Source organism: Debaryomyces hansenii (assembly GCF_000006445.2).
Source record: "Debaryomyces hansenii CBS767 chromosome E complete sequence".
NCBI lineage: Eukaryota > Fungi > Ascomycota > Pichiomycetes > Serinales > Debaryomycetaceae > Debaryomyces > Debaryomyces hansenii.
In genome coordinates, this window is record NC_006047.2 from 1,717,721 (window position 1) to 1,741,336 (window position 23,616).

At 37.4% G+C, this 23,616-nt stretch overlaps 10 protein-coding genes across 10 annotated transcripts; 2 read left to right on the top strand and 8 right to left on the bottom strand. All coding sequences in view use genetic code 12, as the record gives it.

Annotated features, from left to right (window-relative positions):
• Positions 1 to 113: 113 nt before the first annotated feature.
• On the top strand, positions 114 to 2,519 carry DEHA2E20834g (DEHA2E20834p; the record flags this gene model as incomplete). The annotated part of the gene is made up of 1 exon (XM_460208.1): positions 114 to 2,519. One exon carries the CDS (start codon positions 114 to 116, stop codon positions 2,517 to 2,519), a length of 2,406 nt encoding a protein of 801 aa, XP_460208.2.
• A 247-nt stretch (positions 2,520 to 2,766) lies between these two features.
• Positions 2,767 to 7,116, bottom strand: DEHA2E20856g (DEHA2E20856p; the record flags this gene model as incomplete). Its single annotated transcript, XM_460209.1, has 1 exon — positions 2,767 to 7,116. One exon carries the CDS (start codon positions 7,114 to 7,116, stop codon positions 2,767 to 2,769), a length of 4,350 nt encoding a protein of 1,449 aa, XP_460209.2.
• A 287-nt stretch (positions 7,117 to 7,403) lies between these two features.
• DEHA2E20878g (DEHA2E20878p) lies at positions 7,404 to 9,140 on the bottom strand (the record flags this gene model as incomplete). Its single annotated transcript, XM_460210.1, has 1 exon — positions 7,404 to 9,140. The coding sequence occupies one exon, from the start codon at positions 9,138 to 9,140 to the stop codon at positions 7,404 to 7,406; it is 1,737 nt and encodes a 578-aa protein (XP_460210.2).
• A 162-nt stretch (positions 9,141 to 9,302) lies between these two features.
• Positions 9,303 to 11,543, bottom strand: DEHA2E20900g (DEHA2E20900p; the record flags this gene model as incomplete). The annotated part of the gene is made up of 1 exon (XM_460211.1): positions 9,303 to 11,543. The coding sequence occupies one exon, from the start codon at positions 11,541 to 11,543 to the stop codon at positions 9,303 to 9,305; it is 2,241 nt and encodes a 746-aa protein (XP_460211.2).
• A 212-nt stretch (positions 11,544 to 11,755) lies between these two features.
• Positions 11,756 to 13,738, bottom strand: DEHA2E20922g (DEHA2E20922p; the record flags this gene model as incomplete). The annotated part of the gene is made up of 1 exon (XM_460212.1): positions 11,756 to 13,738. One exon carries the CDS (start codon positions 13,736 to 13,738, stop codon positions 11,756 to 11,758), a length of 1,983 nt encoding a protein of 660 aa, XP_460212.2.
• Positions 13,739 to 13,977: 239 nt separating this feature from the next.
• Positions 13,978 to 15,141, bottom strand: DEHA2E20944g (DEHA2E20944p; the record flags this gene model as incomplete). Its single annotated transcript, XM_460213.1, has 1 exon — positions 13,978 to 15,141. The coding sequence occupies one exon, from the start codon at positions 15,139 to 15,141 to the stop codon at positions 13,978 to 13,980; it is 1,164 nt and encodes a 387-aa protein (XP_460213.2).
• Positions 15,142 to 15,510: 369 nt separating this feature from the next.
• Positions 15,511 to 17,337, bottom strand: DEHA2E20966g (DEHA2E20966p; the record flags this gene model as incomplete). The annotated part of the gene is made up of 1 exon (XM_460214.1): positions 15,511 to 17,337. The coding sequence occupies one exon, from the start codon at positions 17,335 to 17,337 to the stop codon at positions 15,511 to 15,513; it is 1,827 nt and encodes a 608-aa protein (XP_460214.2).
• Positions 17,338 to 17,945: 608 nt separating this feature from the next.
• Positions 17,946 to 18,596, top strand: DEHA2E20988g (DEHA2E20988p; the record flags this gene model as incomplete). Its single annotated transcript, XM_460215.1, has 1 exon — positions 17,946 to 18,596. The coding sequence occupies one exon, from the start codon at positions 17,946 to 17,948 to the stop codon at positions 18,594 to 18,596; it is 651 nt and encodes a 216-aa protein (XP_460215.2).
• Positions 18,597 to 19,895: 1,299 nt separating this feature from the next.
• On the bottom strand, positions 19,896 to 20,723 carry DEHA2E21010g (DEHA2E21010p; the record flags this gene model as incomplete). The annotated part of the gene is made up of 1 exon (XM_460217.1): positions 19,896 to 20,723. The coding sequence occupies one exon, from the start codon at positions 20,721 to 20,723 to the stop codon at positions 19,896 to 19,898; it is 828 nt and encodes a 275-aa protein (XP_460217.1).
• A 219-nt stretch (positions 20,724 to 20,942) lies between these two features.
• Positions 20,943 to 23,345, bottom strand: DEHA2E21032g (DEHA2E21032p; the record flags this gene model as incomplete). Its single annotated transcript, XM_460218.1, has 1 exon — positions 20,943 to 23,345. One exon carries the CDS (start codon positions 23,343 to 23,345, stop codon positions 20,943 to 20,945), a length of 2,403 nt encoding a protein of 800 aa, XP_460218.1.
• Between the last annotated feature and the right edge of the window lie 271 nt (positions 23,346 to 23,616).

The window sequence follows — 23,616 nt, forward strand, 5'->3', positions numbered from 1 at the left end:
TCTCGAAAATTCTAGGACATGACCGATAAAGATATATAGTAGGGTTTATAAAAGATGTAATTCCACGATAAGTGACGACCTAAAGAAGATACCTGTAAATAGAAAAGGTTATAATGTTACGTACGAGATTAATCATTCAAAATGTCAGAAGTAGAGCCATTTCTCAAGCATCACGGAATATTAATACGGTTAGTTCTCTAAGTACCAGACAAATTCATGTACCTGCTATACAACTGAAACTGAATTTTGGTATGAAAAATGGGCTTCAAGGAATGAAATACAAACATAATAGCTTTGGATTGAATCATGTTAAATTTATGCATTCAAGTGGCATCAGAAAACTCCAGATGTCTATGGATAAGGAAGGTCAAGATACTAGGCCAGCATTGGAGAAATATGGTACAGATTTGACTCAATTGGCAAAGGATGGTAAACTAGATCCAGTGATTGGACGTGATGAAGAAATACGTCGTACAGTTCAAATTTTATCCAGAAGAACAAAGAACAATCCTGTGTTGATTGGTAATGCTGGTACGGGTAAAACGGCAGTAATGGAAGGTTTGGCACAGAGAATATTGAAGAATGAGGTTCCAGACAGTATGAAAGACAAGCAGATAATAACGTTAGACCTATCTGGTATCATTGCAGGTGCCAAGTATAGAGGTGATTTTGAAGGCAAATTAAAACAGATATTAAAAGAAGTTGAAGAGAAACAAGGGAAAGTCATATTATTCATAGATGAATTGCATATTTTAATGGGGTTAGGTAAGGCTGAAGGTTCAATTGATGCATCGAATTTATTGAAACCTGCTTTGGCAAGGGGAAAGCTTTCTCTTTGTGGTGCTACAACCATTGAAGAATACCGCAAGTATGTTGAAAAGGATGCAGCTCTTGCAAGAAGATTTTCTGCTGTTACTGTTAATGAGCCAACGGTTCAAGACACTATTTCGATATTACGTGGTTTGAAGGAACGTTATGAGGTACATCATGGTGTCCGTATCACTGATGGTGCATTAGTGACCTCTGCACTCTATTCGAGTCGTTATATAACTGACCGTTTTTTGCCAGATAAGGCTATTGATTTAGTTGATGAAGCATGTTCTACATTGAGATTGCAACATGAATCTAAGCCGGATGCGATTGCTCAGTTAGACCGTCAAATTATGACTATTCAGATTGAATTAGAATCTTTGAGAAAAGAAGACGATCAGTTATCGTTAGATCGTAAGACTAAATTGGAAGAAGAATTGAATGTTAAAAGTGCTGAATTGAAAGACTTTACTGAAAAATGGGAATCAGAGAAAAAGCTGATAGATGATGTCAAGAATGCAAAAACTGATTTGGAACAAGCTAAATTTGATTTAGAACAATGCCAAAGAGAAGGCAATTATGGTAAGGCTTCTGAATTGCAATATGCCACCATACCCAAATTAGAGGAACAATTGAAGGAATTAACTGATAACGAAAAGTCTGTTGAAGGATCTACATTATTGCATGATTCTGTTACTTCTGATGACATTGCAAATGTGATTTCTAAAATGACAGGTATCCCATTGAGTAACTTAATGAAAGGTGAGAAGGATAAGTTATTGGATATGGAAGCTACATTGAAGGATAAAGTCATTGGTCAGGATGAAGCAATAAATGCAGTTGCTGATGCTGTGAGATTACAGAGAGCAGGTTTAACCAGTGACAAGAGACCGATTGCTTCATTTATATTCTTGGGACCAACTGGTACTGGTAAGACAGAATTAACGAAATCCTTGGCAGAATTTCTATTTCATGACAAATCGTCAGTTATTAGGTTTGATATGTCAGAATTCCAAGAAAAACATACGATCTCTAGATTAATCGGATCACCTCCTGGTTATGTTGGTTATGAAGAAAGTGGTGAGTTAACGGAGGCAGTAAGAAGAAAGCCATATTCAGTTATATTGTTTGATGAGTTTGAGAAAGCACACAGTGATGTATCCAAATTATTATTACAAGTCCTTGATGAGGGTTCATTAACTGATTCCCATGGTAAGCATATTGATTTCCGTAATACCATAATAGTAATGACCTCAAATATTGGTCAAGAGATATTACTAAATGATAAGGATACAAGCGATGATGGCCACATTAGTGAAAGTACTAAGACACAAGTTAGTGACATGTTAAAGCATTATTATCCTCCTGAATTCTTAAATCGTCTCGATGATGTCTTAATTTTCAACAGATTGTCTAAGCAATCTTTGAAAAATATTTTGACTATCCGTTTGAAAGAAATCGATGAAAGATTGGCTGATAGAAGAATCAATTTGTCTTTATCTAATGAATCCAAAGACAAGCTTTGCGAATTAGGTTATGACCCGGTGTATGGTGCAAGGCCTTTAAATAGAGTTTTGCAAAAGAAGGTCTTGAACCCCCTTTCCAAATTGATGATAAAAGGACAAATAAGAGAAGGTGAGACGATACTTGTTGATTTAAAAGACGATGAAATATATGTTACACCAAATCACGAAGAGGATCATCCTTGATACAATCATAATAGGGTAATTTTTATTGAATTTGTAAATAGGTATATTATGTTAAAGTATTTAATGAACAGTAATAATGACTTAATGACTTAAAATTGTAGAATTAAATTTTTGCACTCTCTACATATGTTCAAATAATTTAAAAAATCTAAAATCTTAAATGATATAATTCTAACAAGGGTAACTAACTAACTAAAAAGGCAGTCCAAAAATAAGATAAAAATGTCAAATCTAACAAAAAATGAGCTCACAATACTCTGCCAACAACAGCTCCATCTGCGATACGCTTTTCATTTTCATCAACCTTCTTTAAGCTTGATCCGGTCTTTATCTGTCCTAACAAAGCACCAATATCAACATTCCCCCCTGATGGGGGTGCTTGTTTGGTACCTGATGACAACGATGAATCACCTGGCAACGGAGGTGCGCCTCGAGGAGGTGGAGGTACCGATGCATTAGGCAAAGGAGGTGCTGCTCCTGGAGGTGGTGGAGGTGGAGGTGGAGCCGAAGAGCTTGGAATGGGTGGTGTATCCATTGGAGGAGGAGGTGGTGGTGGTGGAGGTGGTGCCGATGTATTTGGTAACGGTGGGATATTAGAAGGAGGTGGTGGAGGAGGTGGGGTAAAGTTATCTGGTGAAGGTGCTTCCACTTCCACTGGAATTGACTTTACTTGGGCTTCAGAAGTCGAGTCAATTGCGTCAGGCTTTTCCTGAATAACACTGGTAGGTTGACTTGTATATTCTCCATTGTTGTTTTCTTTGGATTCTTGTGAATCAAAGTGAGGGATATCTTCAGCATCGTGAAATTCTTGATTAGGCGTAACAGTACTAGATTTTGGTACTGGTTGTGACATACCTCCGAATAACAAACTTGCTAATTGAGCAGCACCTGCCCTATTAGGCCCTTCATCTTCACTTGAATTTTCTTCTTCATCACTCCAATCATTAAAGTCACCTAATCCTCTTTGTGACGCTCTCTGAGCAGCTGCTTTCTTTGGATCTAACTTAACTTCCTTCTCTGGTTTAAAAAAAAGGTTATCCTTAGACCCATTATTGCTGCCTGGAGTACTACTATTATTCTGAATTCTTGCAAAAGGATTATTATCATGTGTTTTTGGTACAAAAGTATCAGCTTCTACAACAGGAGCAGCGATTTGTTCTTCATTTGTTTTTTCTTCGACAATTGGTTGTTCAATAGACTTTGTAGTACTACTTTTTGAAGCAGATCCACTTGGGCCATATGAAGCAACTTCTGTTATTGGTTCTTCATCATCACTAGAATCGCCAGCTTCTTCTTTCTTCTTCAATTCTTCCATTTCCCTTTTCAATTTCTCTAATCTGGCTTCTTTGTCTTGTTTCTTCTTCAATTTACGTTTGCGTTCACGAGCTTCCATCTCTTCTTTCTTTTTCATTAAAGCCACATACTCCTCATTATCATCATCAGACTCATTATCCATTATTTCGGTAGGTTTCTGGCCTACCTGCCTTGGGGAATCAGGTTGTCCATTTGTACCCTTATCTTGTAATTGAGCTTCTTGTTGCGATTGTTGTCGCTGTGGTGGCGGTGGTTGTTGTTGTTGTTGTTGTTGTTGTTGTTGTTGATATTCTGGTTGCAGTTCAAGCTTTCTTTCGGCATTTTTTGAAGTTTCAGAGTTGGCATATAGCGATGTCGTCTTGTTCTGTGTTTGTTGTTCGATTGTGGAACTAGAGCCTGACGTCATGTGTCTTGTGAGGCCTAATTTAGCCAATCTTTCATTCATTCTCTTCTCAGCCTGTGCTTTAATATAAGCCGATCTCTCTTCAGGAGTTCTATACTCATGACTAGCTGTAGAACTATCACTGGCACCAGTCACTTGCGGTGAAACAATACCCGCCTCGACATTATTAGACTGAGGTTGAGTTTGGGGTTGTCCCTGGCTAAGAGTAGAATTTACTTGTGAACTCGATTGTTGCTTTGGTTTGGAAGAATTCAATTCTCTTACAAATTTTGCAACTTCCTCATTCAAATTGTTTCCATTTTCCCACTTATCTGTGCCTACTTCTTCCTTGTTAGTAACTTGCAAATTAGCAGCACATCCATCTTCCAAATCTTTAATACTAGCTTCAATATCATTTATCATTCCAGACTGGATTTCCCCTTCTGATCTTGTGTTCTTGATTTCCTGATGCAATTTTACATCTAGCTCATTACCACTTCCATGCGATTTACCAGTCAATGCAGCCATTCTTTGTTTTAATAACTGCTTGGATTTAAATTTCTGCCTATCTGCATCTGTAACTTCGCCATTGACACCAGTACCGACAATTCCTGCTTCAGCATCCTCCGGCTGCCAATCTGGGTTTTCTTTCGATAACTTCAATTTAAAGAGTTCAACCTTACTTGTGGCTATATCTTTATTAACTTGGTGAATTTTAGAAATTAAACCTGGGACTTTATCACGAGTTAAGTAATTCAATTTATCCATCAATTGTTTCCTTTCTCCAATAGATCCACTAGAAGAAACATTATCGTTTAATTGAGATTGGATTTTTCTGATTTGTTGCTTTAATGAATCTATCTCTTGATAATTCCTTGATTCCATTTGTCTGTTTGATATAGCAGCGTCTTGATCTTCCGCATCCACTGCGTCTAATAAAATCTTCTTCTCACGAACTAATTTTTTCAAGTCCGCTATTGTCAAATCACTATTATGGGAAGGCTTTTCATCGCCATTTGATGAATCATTATTAGACACATTTTTTTTTCTGTGACGAACATTAGAAACATACCCAAAATTAGAATCGTCATTCTTATATCTTTTTCCATCTGTCTTACCAGGTTTCACTGGAGGTGAAGATTTGGCAGAACCACTTTTCAAAGAATTTTTCAAAGTATCCATAGAATCTTGGATATGCTTTGTTGAAGGAGGCACCAATTCTGGAGGTAATCTCAATGGTAAATCAAAACCATTTAGTCTTCTATAAACAAGATGCATTGCAACTGCAAATTCATCTTTGTTTAATTTTCCACGATTGTTAGTATCCGCAAGATTCCAAATAGACTCCAAATCTGGTCTAGCCAATCCAGACTTTCCGAATATATTGATTGCAACTTCTCCATCAATAAAACCCTTGTTTCTACTATCCCATGCAGAAAAAACGCCATCATAAATTTGCTTTTCTTGTTTCGTAATTGACCAAGTCACATTCGTCTTCAATGAACCACCCATAGCATTTTGCAAGTTATTAGTAGGTAATTGAGAAGAGGGTAAAAAGTGTTGCTCCATAGCATTCATCCCTGGGATTCCTCCTGTAGGCGTTGAAACAAACCCCCACTGACCAGGTTTACCTGTTGGTTGTGCCTGTAAAGGGCCAGTTTGTTGAGGTTGGAATCCTGTCGATTGTGGTTGGAACCCTGTTGATTGTGGTTGGAAACCTGTTGATTGTGGTTGAAACCCTGTAGTTTGTTGTTGAAATCCAGTGGTCTGTGCTTGTAACGGACCATTATTCATTCTTTGTGCAAATCCTGTTGATTGAGGTTGTAAAGCACCGGGACCAGTTTGATGAGGGTTCTGAGTTTGAAATCCTGTAGTTTGAGGTTGCAAAGGTCCAGTTTTCTGGGCTGGGATTAAATTAGAAGTTTGTTGAGGTTGCAATGGAATCAACGTACCTCCTCCAGTCCTTTGTGGCAATAATGGTGCCACATTGTTACTTCCAAATCCTGTTGCTTGCTGTGGAAGAGGGGGATTACCAGTTCTTTGAGCCATCATTTCCTGCGATGCACCGAATCCTGTTGGTTGAGCTTGAAATGATGTGGAGGGAACTGCGCCAGAGTTATTGAATCCAGTGGCCTGGGGAGCCATCCAATCGTTATTAATCGGATTGCTACTTGCCCCTGAACTAGCGAATGGTGTATTCGACAAGATATTCGCTGGATTCTCAGGTACACTAAAGCTTATAGCATCAACAAAACTTTTGACTTCATTCAGCCATTTTTCTGGTAACATAGTAGGCAAAGGATCCCCTTTCAATGACAAGTTGCATAAATGCAAAGCTAACGCAAATTCCGGAAATAACAAAGAACCCGACTTATTAGTGTCTGCCAACGACCAAATTTCAGCCAAGGTTATAGGCTGCAAGCCAGATCTTAATAAAATGTCTCGTGCCGAATCACCGCTAATAGCTTGTTCCCCCTTAGGAACTGCAGTTCTAAATAAATGTTCGAATTTACTTTGATCTGCGGCAGTAATGAACGATAATCTCATACTTGGGATCTTCAATTCGCTATTTTCCGTCACCGTAGGAGCCGAATTCGTCCCCGGTTGTTGAAATCCTGTAGGTTGTGTTTGAACATAACCAGTCTGTTGTGGTTGAATCAGCGGTTGTTGTGCAAATCCAGTAGGCTGATTTTGAAATGACGACGCATTGAACATTCCCTGTTGTTGAGGTTGATAAAAACCGGTTGCTTGGTTAGGCAATGAAGGGGGTTGATTTGGATTGTAATATCCTGTTTGCTGAGGCTGTACATATTGCTGTTGCTGATTAAATCCTCCAGCAAAGCCGGTTTGTTGTTGCTGAGGGTTATAAGCAGCTTGCTGTTGTTGATATGGATTATACATCAGCCAAGTAATTGATTAACTTGCTATAATATACTTTCACCGCTTATAACATTGATTTATGTTAACAGGCTCAGTGGTCTTTGTTCGACGCTAACCTGCAAATTGTATATTTTACAGTTTAAGCGATTTTCCAGCCTATTCGGAAAGGATGCTACATTCTCCCCTATGGATACAGCGTATCAATGAAAACTACGTGGACCATGGCAAATATCTTGTAAATTTGACGTCTATCTAAAGTTTTATACAAGTATGATGTTTATATAACGCAAAAATTCTCATTTATAGCTTCATGGAAGAACCTCGTTCCAGAAATCAATTTCTAAAAGGGTCACCTTATTGAATATTTCAACGAGTTCATCCAACCGTCTTTGGGAAAGAGGATAATTTTCAAGCAATGACTGTAAAGAACTCTTGCCCCTTTCGTATGCATCGCGGTACCAATCTGACGTATAGTCTGCTAGCCAAGAATCGTACACTTCGGCATGGTCTTCGCATTTAAGAACACCCAAAGACTTGTCGTGATCTTGCCTTATTTTCAAGCCAATATCTCCAGCTTCAGCATAGCCATGCAAGCAGGGAGCTAAAGCGACTCTGATCCCTAAGAAATCCTCTTTTTTGCCTACTTCTAAGAGATAATCACAGTAAGCAGTACACGCTTTACCGGGAGATAACTCTGCATCCGACTCAAAATCTCTATCGTAATGAATGTTGTAATTCTTCATCAATTTTTGCCTATGCAGTTCAATTTCTTTGACAATTTCATCGATTATCACGGACTGTGTATGAATCTGCTTGTAATCATTCGAGACAGAAGCGGCCAATCCATGAATCTGCGCATAATTAATCAAATAGTAGTAATCCTGTTTTAAATAATAAAGAAACTTATCAAAGTCCAATTTATTCTGGGCTAGTTGGCTCACAAATGGATGGTGTATATACATTTTCCAATTGTCCTTAACCTTAGGGTGAGTCTTAAGATAATCTAAGAAAGAATCGTAGCTATCCAATAAGTAATGGGAAATGTCCAATTCACCTTGTTCGCATACAGTGTTGACTTTTGTATCTGGAACAATTGTATGGTTCAATGGCCCATTTCCGTGGCCTAATTTCTTCTTCAAGCTGACCATACTTTTCTGAACATAATGAATTGATAATGGCAACGCTTCTTGAAGTGTATATCCTTTTGCAATGTTGGCAGAGATTGAGGACAGTAAAGTGCATCCAGTCCCATGCGTGTCCTTTGTCTTCAAGAATTCTGATTCAAATACCTTCACTGATTCATTCTTCGACTCATATAAGATATCGATAATACAAACTTGGTTACAGTTCTCATCTATATTCCCTTCATAAGGTCTATTTTGTACACGGTCCCATGGTATGTGTCCACCCTTCACTAATATATTCTCACAACCTAAGACCTTCTGTAATTGGATCACAAACTTAATATAGTCTTCTAAGTCTTTAATTGCAATCTTAGCTTTCTGTCCAGTAGTTATTTCAAATAAGTTCTTAGCTTCCAAGAAGTTTGGTGTCACGAGATACGCTTGCTTTATCAATGAGTTAACACAATCTTTCATACCACCTACGTCAAATAATTGTGATCCTGACGTACTTATCATAACAGGATCTACAATAATCTTAACGTTTCTTCTTCTAACATAATCTAGGTGATCCTTTAATACATCAACTGTAGTTTTCGTCAACATGCCAGTCTTAATGACCTTCAACGGAGCATCTTCCGGTTTCTCATATCCCTCCAAGAAATCATCAAAATTAAGTTTTAATATGTCTCTTAGAAGAAACTCTGGTGTTGCTTCAAATGACTTAACACATTGTGTATTTTGACCAGTTAATGCGGTTATACATGTCAAACCATATACTTGATGTGCACTGAATGTCTTCAAATCGGCTTCAATACCAGCACCGCCTGAACTATCTGAGCCTGCAATGGTTAAAACAGCAGGGAAAAAGTCCCTCTTCTCAGCAATAGGACTCTTAAGTTTTACCGTTGTGTAATTGACCATCTTGTCTTTTGTCATAATAGGAGGATGTGAATCTTAATATCATTCTACATTGAAGTTGCACTGTTCTAAGTATTTAAAATTTCGCATTCATAAGACTTTTAATCGCATATAATGCTACAATTAATGCGCTTATAATAGTTCAAAGTAAATATATAAAAATATTTAGGCTTTCCTTAACCTTGTATAATAATCTATTAAATCCAACTCACTCTTCAAAGTTTCTTCTCTATAGCCAACTCTAATATCAGGTACGTTAGTCTTTTCAATATCATTACCATCAATACCTCCTACGATAAAATTCTTGCCTAGCCAATGCTTCTTGATTGCAACTTCCCATCCGGATTGTTTAACTGAGTTGCAGGCCAATTCACACATATCCACGCCGGACAACTTGTAAATTTGTGCAGCAACAGAATATTCCTCGATCAATGGTTCTTTAGTGTATGAAAACTGCAAGGGGTCGTCAGTAGATAAAGAAACATTCATACCCTTTTGGAAAAAGCTATAGAATGGATTCTTATCGTAGGCCAAAAATAAGGCATTGTTTGATAATGGTGACATAGCTAGGCCAATTTGATCTAAATAGTATAAGTATTGGATAAACGGAATTTTTCTTAACAAGATCCCATGGGAAATTGAATGAGACGTCAAAAATGCGCTGATCAAATGCTCAGGATCTCCGGCTTCACCACAATGTGGTCTTAATAAGAAAGTGTTGTACCCGTTCTTTGACCTTAATTGATTTAGCGAAGTAATATTTGCGTAAAGATAATACAAATAATATGAGTATGGAGGATTAATTGGTAAATCCCACTTGCTTGCAACAGGGTAATTTCTGGACTGAATTGACTTTTCCAGTTTAGATTCATCATCAACTGAATCAAATCCAACTACTCTTTGTAAGAAGACATGCAATTTTGGATGACTCTTAGGATCTATAGACACCTCAAATAACGGTTTGAACAAATTGACTAAAATATCGTGGAACGTAGTAACATTTCCATTTTTCTTGTATAAATCGTACAATCTTGGTACTTGAATCAACCAACGAACATTATGACTAAATAATTTATTATCGACAATCCAGCTTGCCAACTTATCCCATTCATGGATAGATCTACCATAGACTGAAATTCTCAATTCATTCATTTGGTACTTTGAGCTTTCAAGATCATCCATCACCTGTTTTGTTAACTCAGCTAAATATTTACCATTAATAAAGTTGTCGGTTTTCAAGAAAATTTCTCTTAATCTTGATTCTCCTATAGGATTATACTTTAAGTTAAACTTATCGAACCTATGGAATGTATCAGTATGGGCATGCATATCTAAGGTATCGATGGATAAGTCATAGGCGCTTAATTTTAAAGATTGGAACACTTGAGCCAACGACAAAATTCTCCCATCTCTAAAAATGACTTGTTCATCTGGTTGAGTTTTCAATTTGTACTTAATAAATCTTAGCAAATGTTTTTGATTCATACATGCGGAATGATGGATGTGGGTGTCAACTTTACGGACATTATAGAAATCACGATGTGGATTACGCTTAGAATGTTTGTTTTCTTCGAAATCATTAAGAAGATAATACATATTCCATTTAGCTTCTAAGTATTGCAACCTTTTGAATGCAAAAGATTTTGCTGGTCCATCTGAGGAGATCTTTGTTATTTTATTTAAATCAGAGAAATAAGTATTCAACGTAGGAATTTCAACAAGTTTCTCGTCACAGTCACTCTTATACACTTGGAATACACCTTCCTCGTCTTGCTTAAAGTAAAACTCGTCATTTCTTTCAGGAATAATACATTTGTTAAAGTCAAACTCCTCTTCGTCGTTTCCTCCATGAGCAATTTGATTATATTTATTTCTCGACTTATAAGTAGGTTTTGGAGCAGGAGGGTAAATAGTCCAACCATCATTATTCTTCGGGTTTTTCATCTCATCATCTTGAACAGAGGTTCTAAGATATTTGTGTCTAAGATCAAGGCATGTTTTTACATCTTGGTAAACTTCAATCAATTCTTCCGAAGGATGTTCTTCTGGTAAAGTATTCGAACGTGTCTCGCTTTCCTTCGAGTTTGACCCTAATGGATGATAAGGATATTTACTTGTCGAATGATTAGGAGGTAAGTCAATAAACGACTGTCTTCTCCTAATAGTATTAGAAGTTGGTGTAGTATTAGGTGGTTGACCATTACCGTTGCCATTATGCAAGGCTTCAAATGCCTTTACTTTCAAATCATGGTCTTTAATAAACCTTTCTTCTGTTGTAGAGAAATGAGTAGAATTATAGAATTCTTCGCTATCCTCATCAAGCGAAAGTTGACCAAACGAACTCAAGTCATTATCTTTCGTTGAAGATTCTGCTTCTATTTCATTCTGTTTATTTCCACTCGACATTTTAGAATATTACTATATATCTTTAAATTATGAGTAACATTTATCTTTAGCTTTTAATTACCTTCAATGCGCGATGACTAAAGGATTGATTTTTATATCTCCGAACAGATTTTATGTCTAAGCGCTTCAAAAAGAAACATTATAGATAATTATATATTGGTTTATGTAACTAATAATAAATCTTTATTTATTTATTTAACTAATGTTTAATTTTACGGCAAGACTGATATTGGTAATCTAAATCTAAGCTCGCCTCCATAATTATCAAACTTATAATCTTGGAAGGTATCAAGATGATTATCTTGGTCTGTCTGTCTATTTGCATCTTCGTTTTGTAGTGATTTTCTAGAAACATCCTCATTCAGTTCTGGTTCGACAGGTGAATCCTGATTGTCAGAAGATTCGATAATGATATTATTAGAATTTTCTTCAAAATCATTTAGATTGAATTTGAATACAACATAATGCTTTATTTCCATTAATTCGGAGCTTTGGAATTGTTGAGTTAAAAATTTGGGTATATTAATCATACCATGAATTAAAGATGGTTCTGTTTCATTGGAGTCAAATTTAGAATTTGCAATAGATGATGCAAATGAGTTATACTTTATACTGGAGCTGACTTTATATATGTTCTTGTAATCAGTTATCTTTCCTTCGCCCGACTCGGTGTGAAAAGTCTCGTGGGTTTCAAGATGCACTATTAACCCTACTATTCTAGTCCTACTAATGTCTTTGGGATTTGTGTCGATTACGAAGTAGGCATCTTCTCCAATATGAAAATAAGGCTTTGAAATACTAAGAAGACATAGATCATAATCATTAACTCTGATCTGATATTGTGTCTTTAAGTGATTTGGTAACTGCGGTATTAAACCAGGTTCAATCACTTCCGTTGTATCATGCATGTTTGGAACGCTTTTCTTTCTTTCACTCGTAGATATTTTCGGCATATTATACAAGTCAGAATCGATCAAGGTTGATAGGTCATGAAGGAACGTTTGTCTTCCTTCCTTTGAATCTTCCGACCCAGAATCAACAAGGTCGCTACATAAATTAGTCTCATCACATATGGTTACATTCCAATTTTGGTCGATCTTTGTTTCTTTCAAGAAATCATGTTGTAACCATCTCTCGTGTGTTCCTTGTCTTTCTCCTTTCACTTCTAAAGGAAAATATGTGTTATATGATTTCATTTTGTGATGTTGTCTTGACATTTGCAGTAATCCGACTATCAACAGATACTTTATACTTAACCAACCTTGGTCGCATACAGGCCCAGTCATTCTGGTATTATATGAAGGTGATAACCCACTGATTTTTGGAAACTTTATGTGAAATGTTTTGGTTGATTGAGATGCAAGGTTCAAATCTGAAAACAATAGAAATTGAGATGTTGTATAAAAAGGTATTATCGAGTCAGTTAACTCCTTAAGCGATAACACTCCCTTCGAATCCTTATTTTGGTCTGAATAATCATTAATTGTATCTGGTGCATTAATTGAACCGAATGGAAATAATAGATCCTGTAAAAGATATCTATCATTTTCATCGATTGTTTTAGGATCGTGTTTACTTAAAATACTTGAACTGTTCTGAGAATCATTGATAATCAAATCATTTACCCCGCCTAGTCTACCACCTATAACCATTCTATCCTTTAAATTTCGTTGAATGAACGGCACTCTATTCAAATTAGATTCAATATCTTCCTCGTCAGCTGTATTTTCGTTATCCTGATAATGAGAAGCATATTCTTTATTGACCCACCAAGAAGACCTATCTGAGTAATTGTCAATAGGGTTGGATGATTCTTCTAGTCTGAATTTATAGTTAAGTACGACATATCCAAATAATTGAATATATCCCAAGAGAATCTTGGTTTCTGAACTTGGGGTCCCTTCCTCTTCTTCTTTGTCTTCTCGCTCTTGCACTTCGTCTTCATTAGATCCAAAAATATTACTGAACCATCCCTTACTCTCTGTAGTTCTCTTGTCGTGCTCATCAACGTGAGGATTTATAAGTATAGCCTCATTCAGGATATTATGAAAACTTAATAAACATTCGGTTTCGCTATTAGATCGTTCCAAATAACTTAATGATAACGATAATTTATTATTAATCTTTTTAACAAAATTAGGCTTTACAAACTCGGCATATTGCTTCAGATCATGTCTCAATTCAAACTGAGGCATAATTGATCTAACGATGGTACCAACTTTCACATATTAAGATTGAGGTATCTAGATTTCTGATTTCTAGAAATTCGCACTGTAAATGGTTACATGGATAAGAATTCAAATTTATACATGTATTGTAATTTAAATGGAACACTTCCAGTAGTTGTTCTGGTGTAATACTTGATTCAGTGGAGATAAAAGGTTTATATACTATATAGAAGTAAAAATTAAATTATTAATAAGCCATAAATAATTCATTCAACTTTCTGTTCTTGGTTGGTTTGTTGGTATTGGCTGCTAGGAGCTTGAATACCCTCTTGTTGGATTTGAGCCATTTGTTCTTGAGTTGTTCCGTTTGCCCCAGCACCTATAATTTGATGGAAGTCTAAAATTTCACTGTACATCATAACTCTCCAAGTGTCAACTGGTAAATCTGCATCGTTGAAACTCCAATCGAACTTAACTTCACAAACAGGTTCATCAGTTGGGTCGTGATATGGTTCCATGTAAGGATGAGATAACGCATCTAATGCACTAATTCTCTTTTTAGGGTCAAAAATCAACATTTTAGCCAATAAGTCGATAGCTTCCGGTTCGACATGACTGCATTGGGCAAACCGCTCGCTGAATGGAATAGGGTCTCTGTGAGGTAAGGATTGGACAAACCTTAATGTGTTTTCGGAACATATAGTTTCAATCACGTCTGGAGGTGGAGAACCCAATAACTCTGTAATAATTGAGAATTGATGAACATGATCTTTACCTGGGAATAATGGTTTGCCTTCAATCATTTCTGACAAAATACATCCTACAGACCACAAATCAACTTCTGTATCGTACTTTTGCCAAGTCAACATAATTTCTGGTGCCCTGTAATATCTAGTTGAGACATAACCAGTCATCTGCGGGTCTTGGATCCTGGCCAAACCAAAGTCACAAATCTTCAAATCACAATTTTCATTGATCAAAATATTCGATGGTTTTAAATCACGGTGAATCACCCCCGCAGAATGTACGTACTTGAGCCCTCTTAATATCTGGTACGTGAAGTATTGGATGAACTGCTTTTCTAAAGGTCTCGATGTCAATAATCGATGCAAATCCGTCCCCTGTAATTCCGTAACAAAATAAATATCCTCTAATGGCGACAAGAAAATGTCGTCCAACGTAATAAGGTTCTCGTGTCTTAAATGCTTTAATAACTTCAATTCTCTGTATGTACGTTTGGCCAATACCGACGTCAGGAACGGCTTCATGATTTTCTTTACAGCAACATTTTGCCCCGTCAATTTGTCTATAGCAGAACAAACAAGCCCGAACGCTCCCATACCAACTGGATTTAAATCCGTGTATCTATTTGTTATTTCAAATACAGTCCCAAAGATTTGGGTCCTAGTAAACTCTCCATCCGATACCATTTTATTCTTTATTTATTTATTATTAGTCCTTTAAAACCACACTACTGAGTTTATTTTAAGGTTTGAATTTGTCAACTAGAAGCGAAATTTGTATTTCAAATATGTGACTATTGATTACTTTCCAATTATATAAAGCGAACTGTACGAAAATAGATGAAACTATTACTCCTCCTGATGTTAGACGCTATCAAATTACAAACAAATAAATTTTTGTTAACCCCCGCACGACCGATGGAGAAAAAGGTTCCAAAGTAATGATCTCGATAATGATCATATATGGCAAAATGAATGATTTTATTAGACGCTAAAATATATATTATTACGTATTATTGGCATTAATTCCGAATGCCGAGCGTCGATTGAAAAGAATTATCGAATATTCATCATTTTTGTCATTCTCTTCGTAGAAGGATTTAGACCACTTTGTTCGTCATCTCCATCTATTCTTTCATATTCTCTCTTATTGGATTTATATAAATCGAATAATGACCAGAATTTTAGATTTTCATCGCCTGCAACAGTGGCAAGAGTTAAGGAGTCGGGACTCAAGCACCCACTGAGGATTCTCGAATCGTGTGCACCCATTATTTCTCCAGTTTTTTGTAATGTAGGATAGTTAAACAAAGAGATATTGTTGGTAGGGAAGCCATGAGTGGCCACGATCTCCATTCCTGTTCCAGATGCATATCCCCAGTTCAAGGAGGATATCTGGGAACCAGTCTCAATGGTGTTAACGCGCGCACCGGTGGATGTGTTCCAAAAGTTGATCGTCTTGTCCGATGATCCGCCACCAGTGGCTAAGAGGGACAGTTGGAAAGGACACCACAGTAATGCCTTGACAGCTGCCCTATGACTCAGTTTAGAGAAAAGAGGTTGGGACGAAGTGTTGTTATGGCATTGGCGAATATCCCAAATGCATACCAAATTATCATTTCCACCGGAACTAAACTGCTGGCCATCGCTCTTGTATTCTATGCCACATACTTCAGCCAGATGCGAGTCTTTGAGTTTGTTCACGACGTGGTCGGCGACTCTAACATCCGAATGGTAAATATTACCCATTCTGGATCCACTTGTGAGAATATGCTGGTACCAAGCTTGGGATGCAATTCTTGTTTGATGATTATCGCAATTCAAGGTTCTGAGTTTTGAATTGGTTTCAATATCCCAAATTTCGACAAGTCCGTCATCTTTTCCAATAGAGATGTATGAGCCATCGTCTGACCATCTTAAAGATGTGACTATGGTCTTGTTTGGTAATTCGCAAAGTAGCCCAACTGATCCTGTAGAGGCATTCCAAACGTAAACTGCATCCTCTAACCCGATAGCCAATAAATTTGTCAGAGACCATGCTAACAAATTCAAATAAAAGTCATCAAGCAACCCTGGAGCATCAAGAACCCTTTCGGGAGCTGTTGGAATTTTTTTAGCCCTTGCTGAGGCTGCTGCAGGTCGCAATGATTTATTCATAAAGCTATTCAATACTAACTTTGATGATGAATTAGCAGTAGAGATATGGCTAAACAAGTTGACTGGTTTTTTTCTTTCTGGTGGTAATGGTTGGAATTGTAATATTCTAGAATTCATTTCTAGGCCACATGCTTCAGCTACATGGTGTTGGTATATTTTTGATGTTTGAGCTTTTATATGGGTTTCTGGTGATGCATTAGGGTGGGGATTTGTGTTATCCGTTTGTAATTTTCCACAAGTGGAGTTATGACGTGAAGGAATAAATCTGTCCGAGGACGTAGTAGATGACTGTTGTTGATTATCGGATGAGCTTGAGGATCCTCCTGTAGATATTAATGAATTAGTACGACGTAATTTATGCTTGGGCGAATGCGAGCTGCGTGATAACACCAACGAAGACTTCGATCTTGGGTTGGAAATAGGTGCCTTTAGTTTAGGCCTTGGGATTAGCTTGACATCCCACGGCGTCTCTAACCCACTCTTATTTGATTCTCCCACCGGTGTGGGTGGTATATGGTTAAACTGGATCGTTTTCCTCGAGACGTTAGGACTCATATGCTGCAAGTACACCCTCTTATTAGGTGACGAATTCAACCCACTATCGCCAGTAGGTGATGTACAATAGCTTCGTTTCTTGGAACCAATATCCTTCTCGGGGTTGAGTGGAGGTGCACTCTTGATCGGAGAACTATTCGATGGTGAATCAAAGAATAATGAATGGGACATATTAGGATGCAAAATGTAAATGACAAATGTTTCTATGAATGCTAAAGTTCCTTTTCTCCTTTTCTTTGGTCAAATTTGATTTCTCTTCTTTTCTTTCTGTCACTCGGAATATATTTTCTAACAAGTGTGATGCATCTATTACTTCTATAAGATTACCAGGCTTGGAACGAAATATTTCAGGCAAGTAGACAATTGAGTTTTTTTGTATTTGCTTTGACTTTCGATTTCTTATTAATTTCCTGAAGATCGTTCTTTCGATTTAATTTATTCCCTCCTTACTAAATTATCTTCTTTCATTAAATAGAACCTAGTAAAATTACTGTATTCGATATTATTATTATTCCATCGATTGTATAAGCCATTGTATATTCTATTTACATATATTCCCAATTAGGAACACAAATGAGTATGTCTTTTTCTTGTGTAAGCTTTGTCGTAAATTTATATTTGCGACATGTCATCTGATGAACTCAATATCAGCTTCTATTCTATACCCGATAAGATAGAGCATTAACGATACCATACGGTATAATATACGCCCATATATTATACGATAGGGTGGAGTATTATTGTAGATAGTTGCTATTTTAATAAACTACGAATATCAAATGGGACAGCAAACATCAACACCAAAAATCACTCTGCAAGACAGAGCGATATTCCTGTTGAAGCAACAACGAGACAAATTGAAACAATATCAACGGAAGTTGAACACGATAATAGAAAGGCAGAACAAATTGGCTAAGGAAGCTATAATCAAGAAGGATAATGCGAGGGCGAAGGTTTACTTGAGATCAAAGAAGCAGCAGCAGACAACAATAACGAAGACATACGAGCAGCTCGACAACTTAGAGACATTAATCGGTACTATCGAATTCAAGTTGATCGAGAAGGATGTGATGTATGGGTTGGAACAAGGTAATGAGGTGCTAAAGACGTTGAATTCGGAAATGAGCGTGGACAAGATAGACAAGGTATTGGATGGCCTAGAGGATGAGAGGTTGAAAGTAGACGAGGTACTGGATATGCTCGGAATGGGTTCGGGCTTGAGCAATGGTGAAGAACACGAAGTGGATGAGGAGCTAGCCAATTTAGAAGCAGAAGTCAACGGCACCAAGAAGGTCGAAACGGAAGCCCTGCAAGACATTGACATGCCTGCTGTGCCTGATACTAAACCAGAATCAAAAATTCCCGATGAAGAGGAAGAAAAAGAGGAAAAGCCAGTCAAGTCTAAACCTAACGAGCCAATAGCTGCATGATCATGAATGTACATTATTATTTATATAGAATGATCAAATAGTACGTAAATTTGAAAGTGAACCTCGTCAGTCGTTAAATATTTGTAACGTAATTATACATCAAGCCAGTCTAAAAATTCTGGGGTGAAGTAACTGATAATAAGTCTTGCACCAGCACGCAATAAGCCGTAATGGCTTTCGAATGCTATGCCCTTTAAATCAAGAACACCCTTTTCAGCAGCAGCATGCAACATTGCATATTCACCACTAACATGATACGCACAAACCGGGTAGTCTTTACAGAGCTTAGCGGCATCGCTAACGATATCCAAATAGAAAGTGGAAGGCTTTACAATAATACCATCTGCACCTTCACCCATGTCTCTTACCAAAGCACGACGCGCTAGCCTGATCCTCCAGATGGCAACTGGTAAGCCTTTCTATCTCCATGACTAGGGATACTGCCGGCGGCGTCTCTAAATGGGCCATATAAATTACCACTAAATTTAGCTGCGTAGGACATGACTAAACATTGATGGGCTAGGCCAGCATTAATCAATCCAGTTTTGATGTATTTAATTCTGCCATCAACCATATCAGATGGAGCCACAGAGTTGGCACCAGCTTTGGCATAATTCACTGCTACCGCACCAATTCTACGAACAGACTCTTCCCGGTTAATAGATCCATCCTCGTACAAGATTCCGCAATGACCATGACTAGTGTATTCACACAAGCAAACATCACACATAATGAACAAATCTGGGAAGTTCTCTTTTAATTTGCGGATAGCTAAGATCACTGGTCCTTCCGGATCATCAGCGGCTGTTCCCAAATGATCCTTTACACCGTCAGCTAATGGAACCCCAAATAATATGACAGCCCTAAGACCCTTCTTAACGAGACTACCCACATATGGAATCAATTTATTGATACCATATCTCTTAATATTAGGTAATGCATCAATTGGGGTAGCTTCGTCTGCTCTATCAGAGATAAAGAGTGGGAAAATAAACATGTTCTTCGTAAGTTGACGTTCATGTTGCCATTCTCTTGCTAAAGGATGGCTATATCCTCCTTGTAATACTGAAGAGATGGACGTGCCTTCGGATGGTAAAAATTCTGCCGTGTGTACCATGTCGTGATTATTCAACGTAAGTTAATTTTGTTAACATGCCTGTTTCAATTTTTCAGTGAGCATTTTAACGTCAGTCGAAATCGAGATTGATTTGTAATGAAAGCCATACATAATTAGAAATGCTAGAAATCAAATACGTAAAATTAACGGCATATAACTATATAAGAATACCAAAAAAAGGTCTATTGAAGTTTACTATCGGCATCTTCATCCCTCTTGTATAATTTTTTATAATAATAGCATTGGCCTGCAACAAATGAATTAACAATAAAGGAAGAAGTGTACCCTGCTAATAAAATGTAGTCTCTACCTAATCTGTTAAAGCTTTGGATAGTAGTGAAGACCCTCATCAAAGATCCAAGTACGTTTGCACCAACTGTTATTTCAGATAAGTGGCTAGTTGATTTTAAATCGTAGTTTTGCTTAATTTGGGGTAATTTAGAGATTATTGAGAGAGGGATATTCAACACTTGCAACGCTTCGACAAGAGAAGGCTCAGCGATCTTAGTCAAGAAAACAACAATTCCCACTATAATTGAGATTGGCGCTACAAGCTCCTTCAAGGCTGTTTCAATTTGTTCCTTTTCAGATAAGGTGTCCTTATTTGCTAATTTGGATCTAAGGTTGTAATATTCAATTAATAAGATAATAGCGACGTTTTGTATCCCTAGCAAAAAGGCTTCACCGTAGTTGACAAACTTGTTTTTACTTTGGCGATTGTAAAGAACGTGAACCAAGTAAACCAATGTTTCTAACCTGATTCCCTCTAACGATAACCCCCGAGTTACAGAAACCTTTTGAGTCAACAACTTTGGATTTATAATCTTCTTAATTTGAGGAATCTTGATAATTGATGAAACACCAACAATAGTTGATCCAAGGACAGCTGATAAGATCTTTGCTAACCCAATTGCACTCAATTGCTGATAAGCTATTCGCAAGATAAGTTTTTTTGACACATCTGGATTGAATAAAAGCTTAATAACATCAAATACTGAAGGGGCTCCCATTATAGTTTCTGTCTTAATATTCCCTTTATGTTACTCTCTCTGAACGATAGTAGACTGCTTGCAACTAGCATTGATACGGCCATCAGTAATTTTAAAATTACCTGGGACAATAGCGCAATTTTCATGTGACAGGAGTGGACCACAATATCAGTATAATTACAATATATTAAAAGAGCTATATAACCTATATAATTTAACTATGAAATTCGTAATTGGAGATCAAAATTGGATCTTCTTGGTACGATTGATCTTAGACAATTCTTCCTTTAATGTAGCTTCAGATTTTTCAATATACTTTAAATTTTCTAAATGCAAATTCAACAATTTGACTATCTCCTCTACAGGGTTTTCCTGTGATTGCTTAACTTGTTTGGTTTCATTATTCTGATCATTCGTATTCGATATGTCATTTAATAAGTTTTTGTTGAAAACATCACTCACGGAGTTAATCTCATTGATTAATGTTGTCAAGTTATCGCCCATATTATCCAATCTTTCGTCTAATAGTTCTGCATTATGGTAAGCTTTTTCACGCAATTTATCAGTAACACTTAAACCACCATTTGACCCTCCATTCGAGAAATTTGATAAGCCGCTGTTGAAACTGTCATTAGTCGAATTGTTTAGCTCGATATTATTCAACAAAATATCAGCTTGTGCTTCATAGTTATCTAATATTTGATCCAATTCATCTTGCTGGTTTTCAACAAATAACAAATGCTGGTCGATTTTATTCTGTAACGATTCAGCCTCCAACGTGTCTTGATGTAATTTGGATATTTCGTCACCACTCTTGACTAAATGTTGATCCCATTGCTTTACTTTAGAGGTATATGATTCAAAGATATTTGACGTTGTGGATAGTTGTTTTGACCATTTAATTATTAAGTCATCCATGGTCTTGTTATCAATAGATACTGCTTGTGGTTCAATCTTGGTAGGTTTTAAGTTTGGCTCTTGTTTGGTGGTAGAAGCAGTAGTAGTGGCGAGTGATTTCTCATCCTTTTTATCGTCACCCTTCTTAGCACCAAATGAGAACCCTGAAGCAGGCTTGTCATCTTTTTTGTCTTCGTCCTTCTTAGCACCGAACGATAATCCTGTAGTAGGTTTGTCATCTTTTTTGTCTTCATCCTTCTTAGCACCGAATGAGAATCCTGAAGCAGGCTTATCATCTTTTTTGTCTTCATCCTTCTTAGCACCAAACGAGAATCCTGAAGCAGGCTTGTCATCTTTTTTGTCTTCATCCTTCTTAGCACCAAACGAGAATCCTGAAGCAGGCTTGTCGTCTTTCTTATCATCCTTCTTTGCGCCGAACGTGAATCCAGGAGCAGGTTTGTCTTCATCCTTCTTTGCACCAAACGTGAATCCAGGAGCAGGTTTGTCTTCTTCCTTCTTTGCGCCAAACGTGAATCCTGGAGCAGGTTTGTCTTCATCCTTCTTTGCGCCAAATGAGAATCCTGGAGCTGGCTTGTCATCTTTTTTGTCTTCATCCTTCTTAGCACCGAACGAGAATCCTGGGGCAGGCTTGTCATCCTTTTTGTCTTCGTCCTTCTTAGCACCGAACGAGAATCCTGGGGCAGGTTTGTCTTCTTTTTTGTCTTCGTTCTTCTTAGCGCCAAATGAGAATCCTGAAGCAGGTTTATCATCTCTTTTGTCTTCGTCCTTCTTAGCACCAAATAGCCCACCAGAAGAAGCTTGTGTTCCATTAGATCCAAATAATCCACCAGAGGCTGGTTTCGACTCACTAGAACCAAACAAGCCTCCAGTTACTGGTTTTGGTGTAGAAGACGCACTACTGTCATCTTTCTTAGCACCAAATAATCCACCAGTTGAAGGTTGTGTTGAAACCGGTTTATCATCAATTTTAGCTCCAAATAATCCACCAGAGGCCGGTTTCGACTCACTAGAACCAAATAACGCTCCAGATGTGGGTTTGGGGGCGGAAGGCGCACTGCTGTCATCCTTCTTAGCACCAAATGACCCACCAGACGAGGTTTGGGTTCCATTAGATCCAAATAAGCCACCTGTAGCTGGTTTGTTGTCATTGGAACCAAAAAGACCTCCAGATGCCGGCTTTGAATCATTAGAACCACCAAATAGTCCACCCGATGGCTTCTCTATTTGTTTATCTTCTGGCTTTGAAGCACCTAAATTGAATGCCGGTGCTGGCGTGGATGAATTGCTAGAACCAAACGCTGACTGACCACCATTATTAGATCCGAATGTATTGCTAGATTGATTATCGTTCTTGCCAAATAAGTTCGACGAATTGGATGTGGCCGCTTTATTCCCAAAAAGTCCCCCTTCCTGTTGCTTAGGAGCACCAAAAGGACTAGATGATGCATTTGCATTCGAGCCTAAGCCGGATCCGCTGCCGTTGTTGTTATTCAATGAGAATGCTGGTGCGCCCGTATTAGACGTGTTGGAATTGGACCCAAAAACCGGCTGTGATGCTTCATTAGCATTGCCACTGGTATTGTTATTTTGGTTTGATCCAAACGAGAATCCTGATCCTCCCGTATTAGACGATCCAAACCCACTACTTTGTTGGTTATTGTTACCACCAAACGAAAATGATCCTGCGTTGGGATTATTATTATTTCCAAAGCTAAATCCTGACATATTGATAATTGGACAGTTTCGTAGATAAAAGTATTTTAAATGACTTTACGTTGGTATTAAAATCCCCTGTCACTATTTCCAATTACTATATGTCGTTAGTGATAGTGTATCAAGTATGTTTATCGATTTTTAATTTTTACAAAACGATGGTCCTCTTTGACTTTTGGTATTTTTGTGTAATATTTCATTTTTAATGAATATAACGACCAAAATCTTCAGTGAATGAATCAATTACAGGGTACAAACTACTGCGTAATGGTATATAAATAGA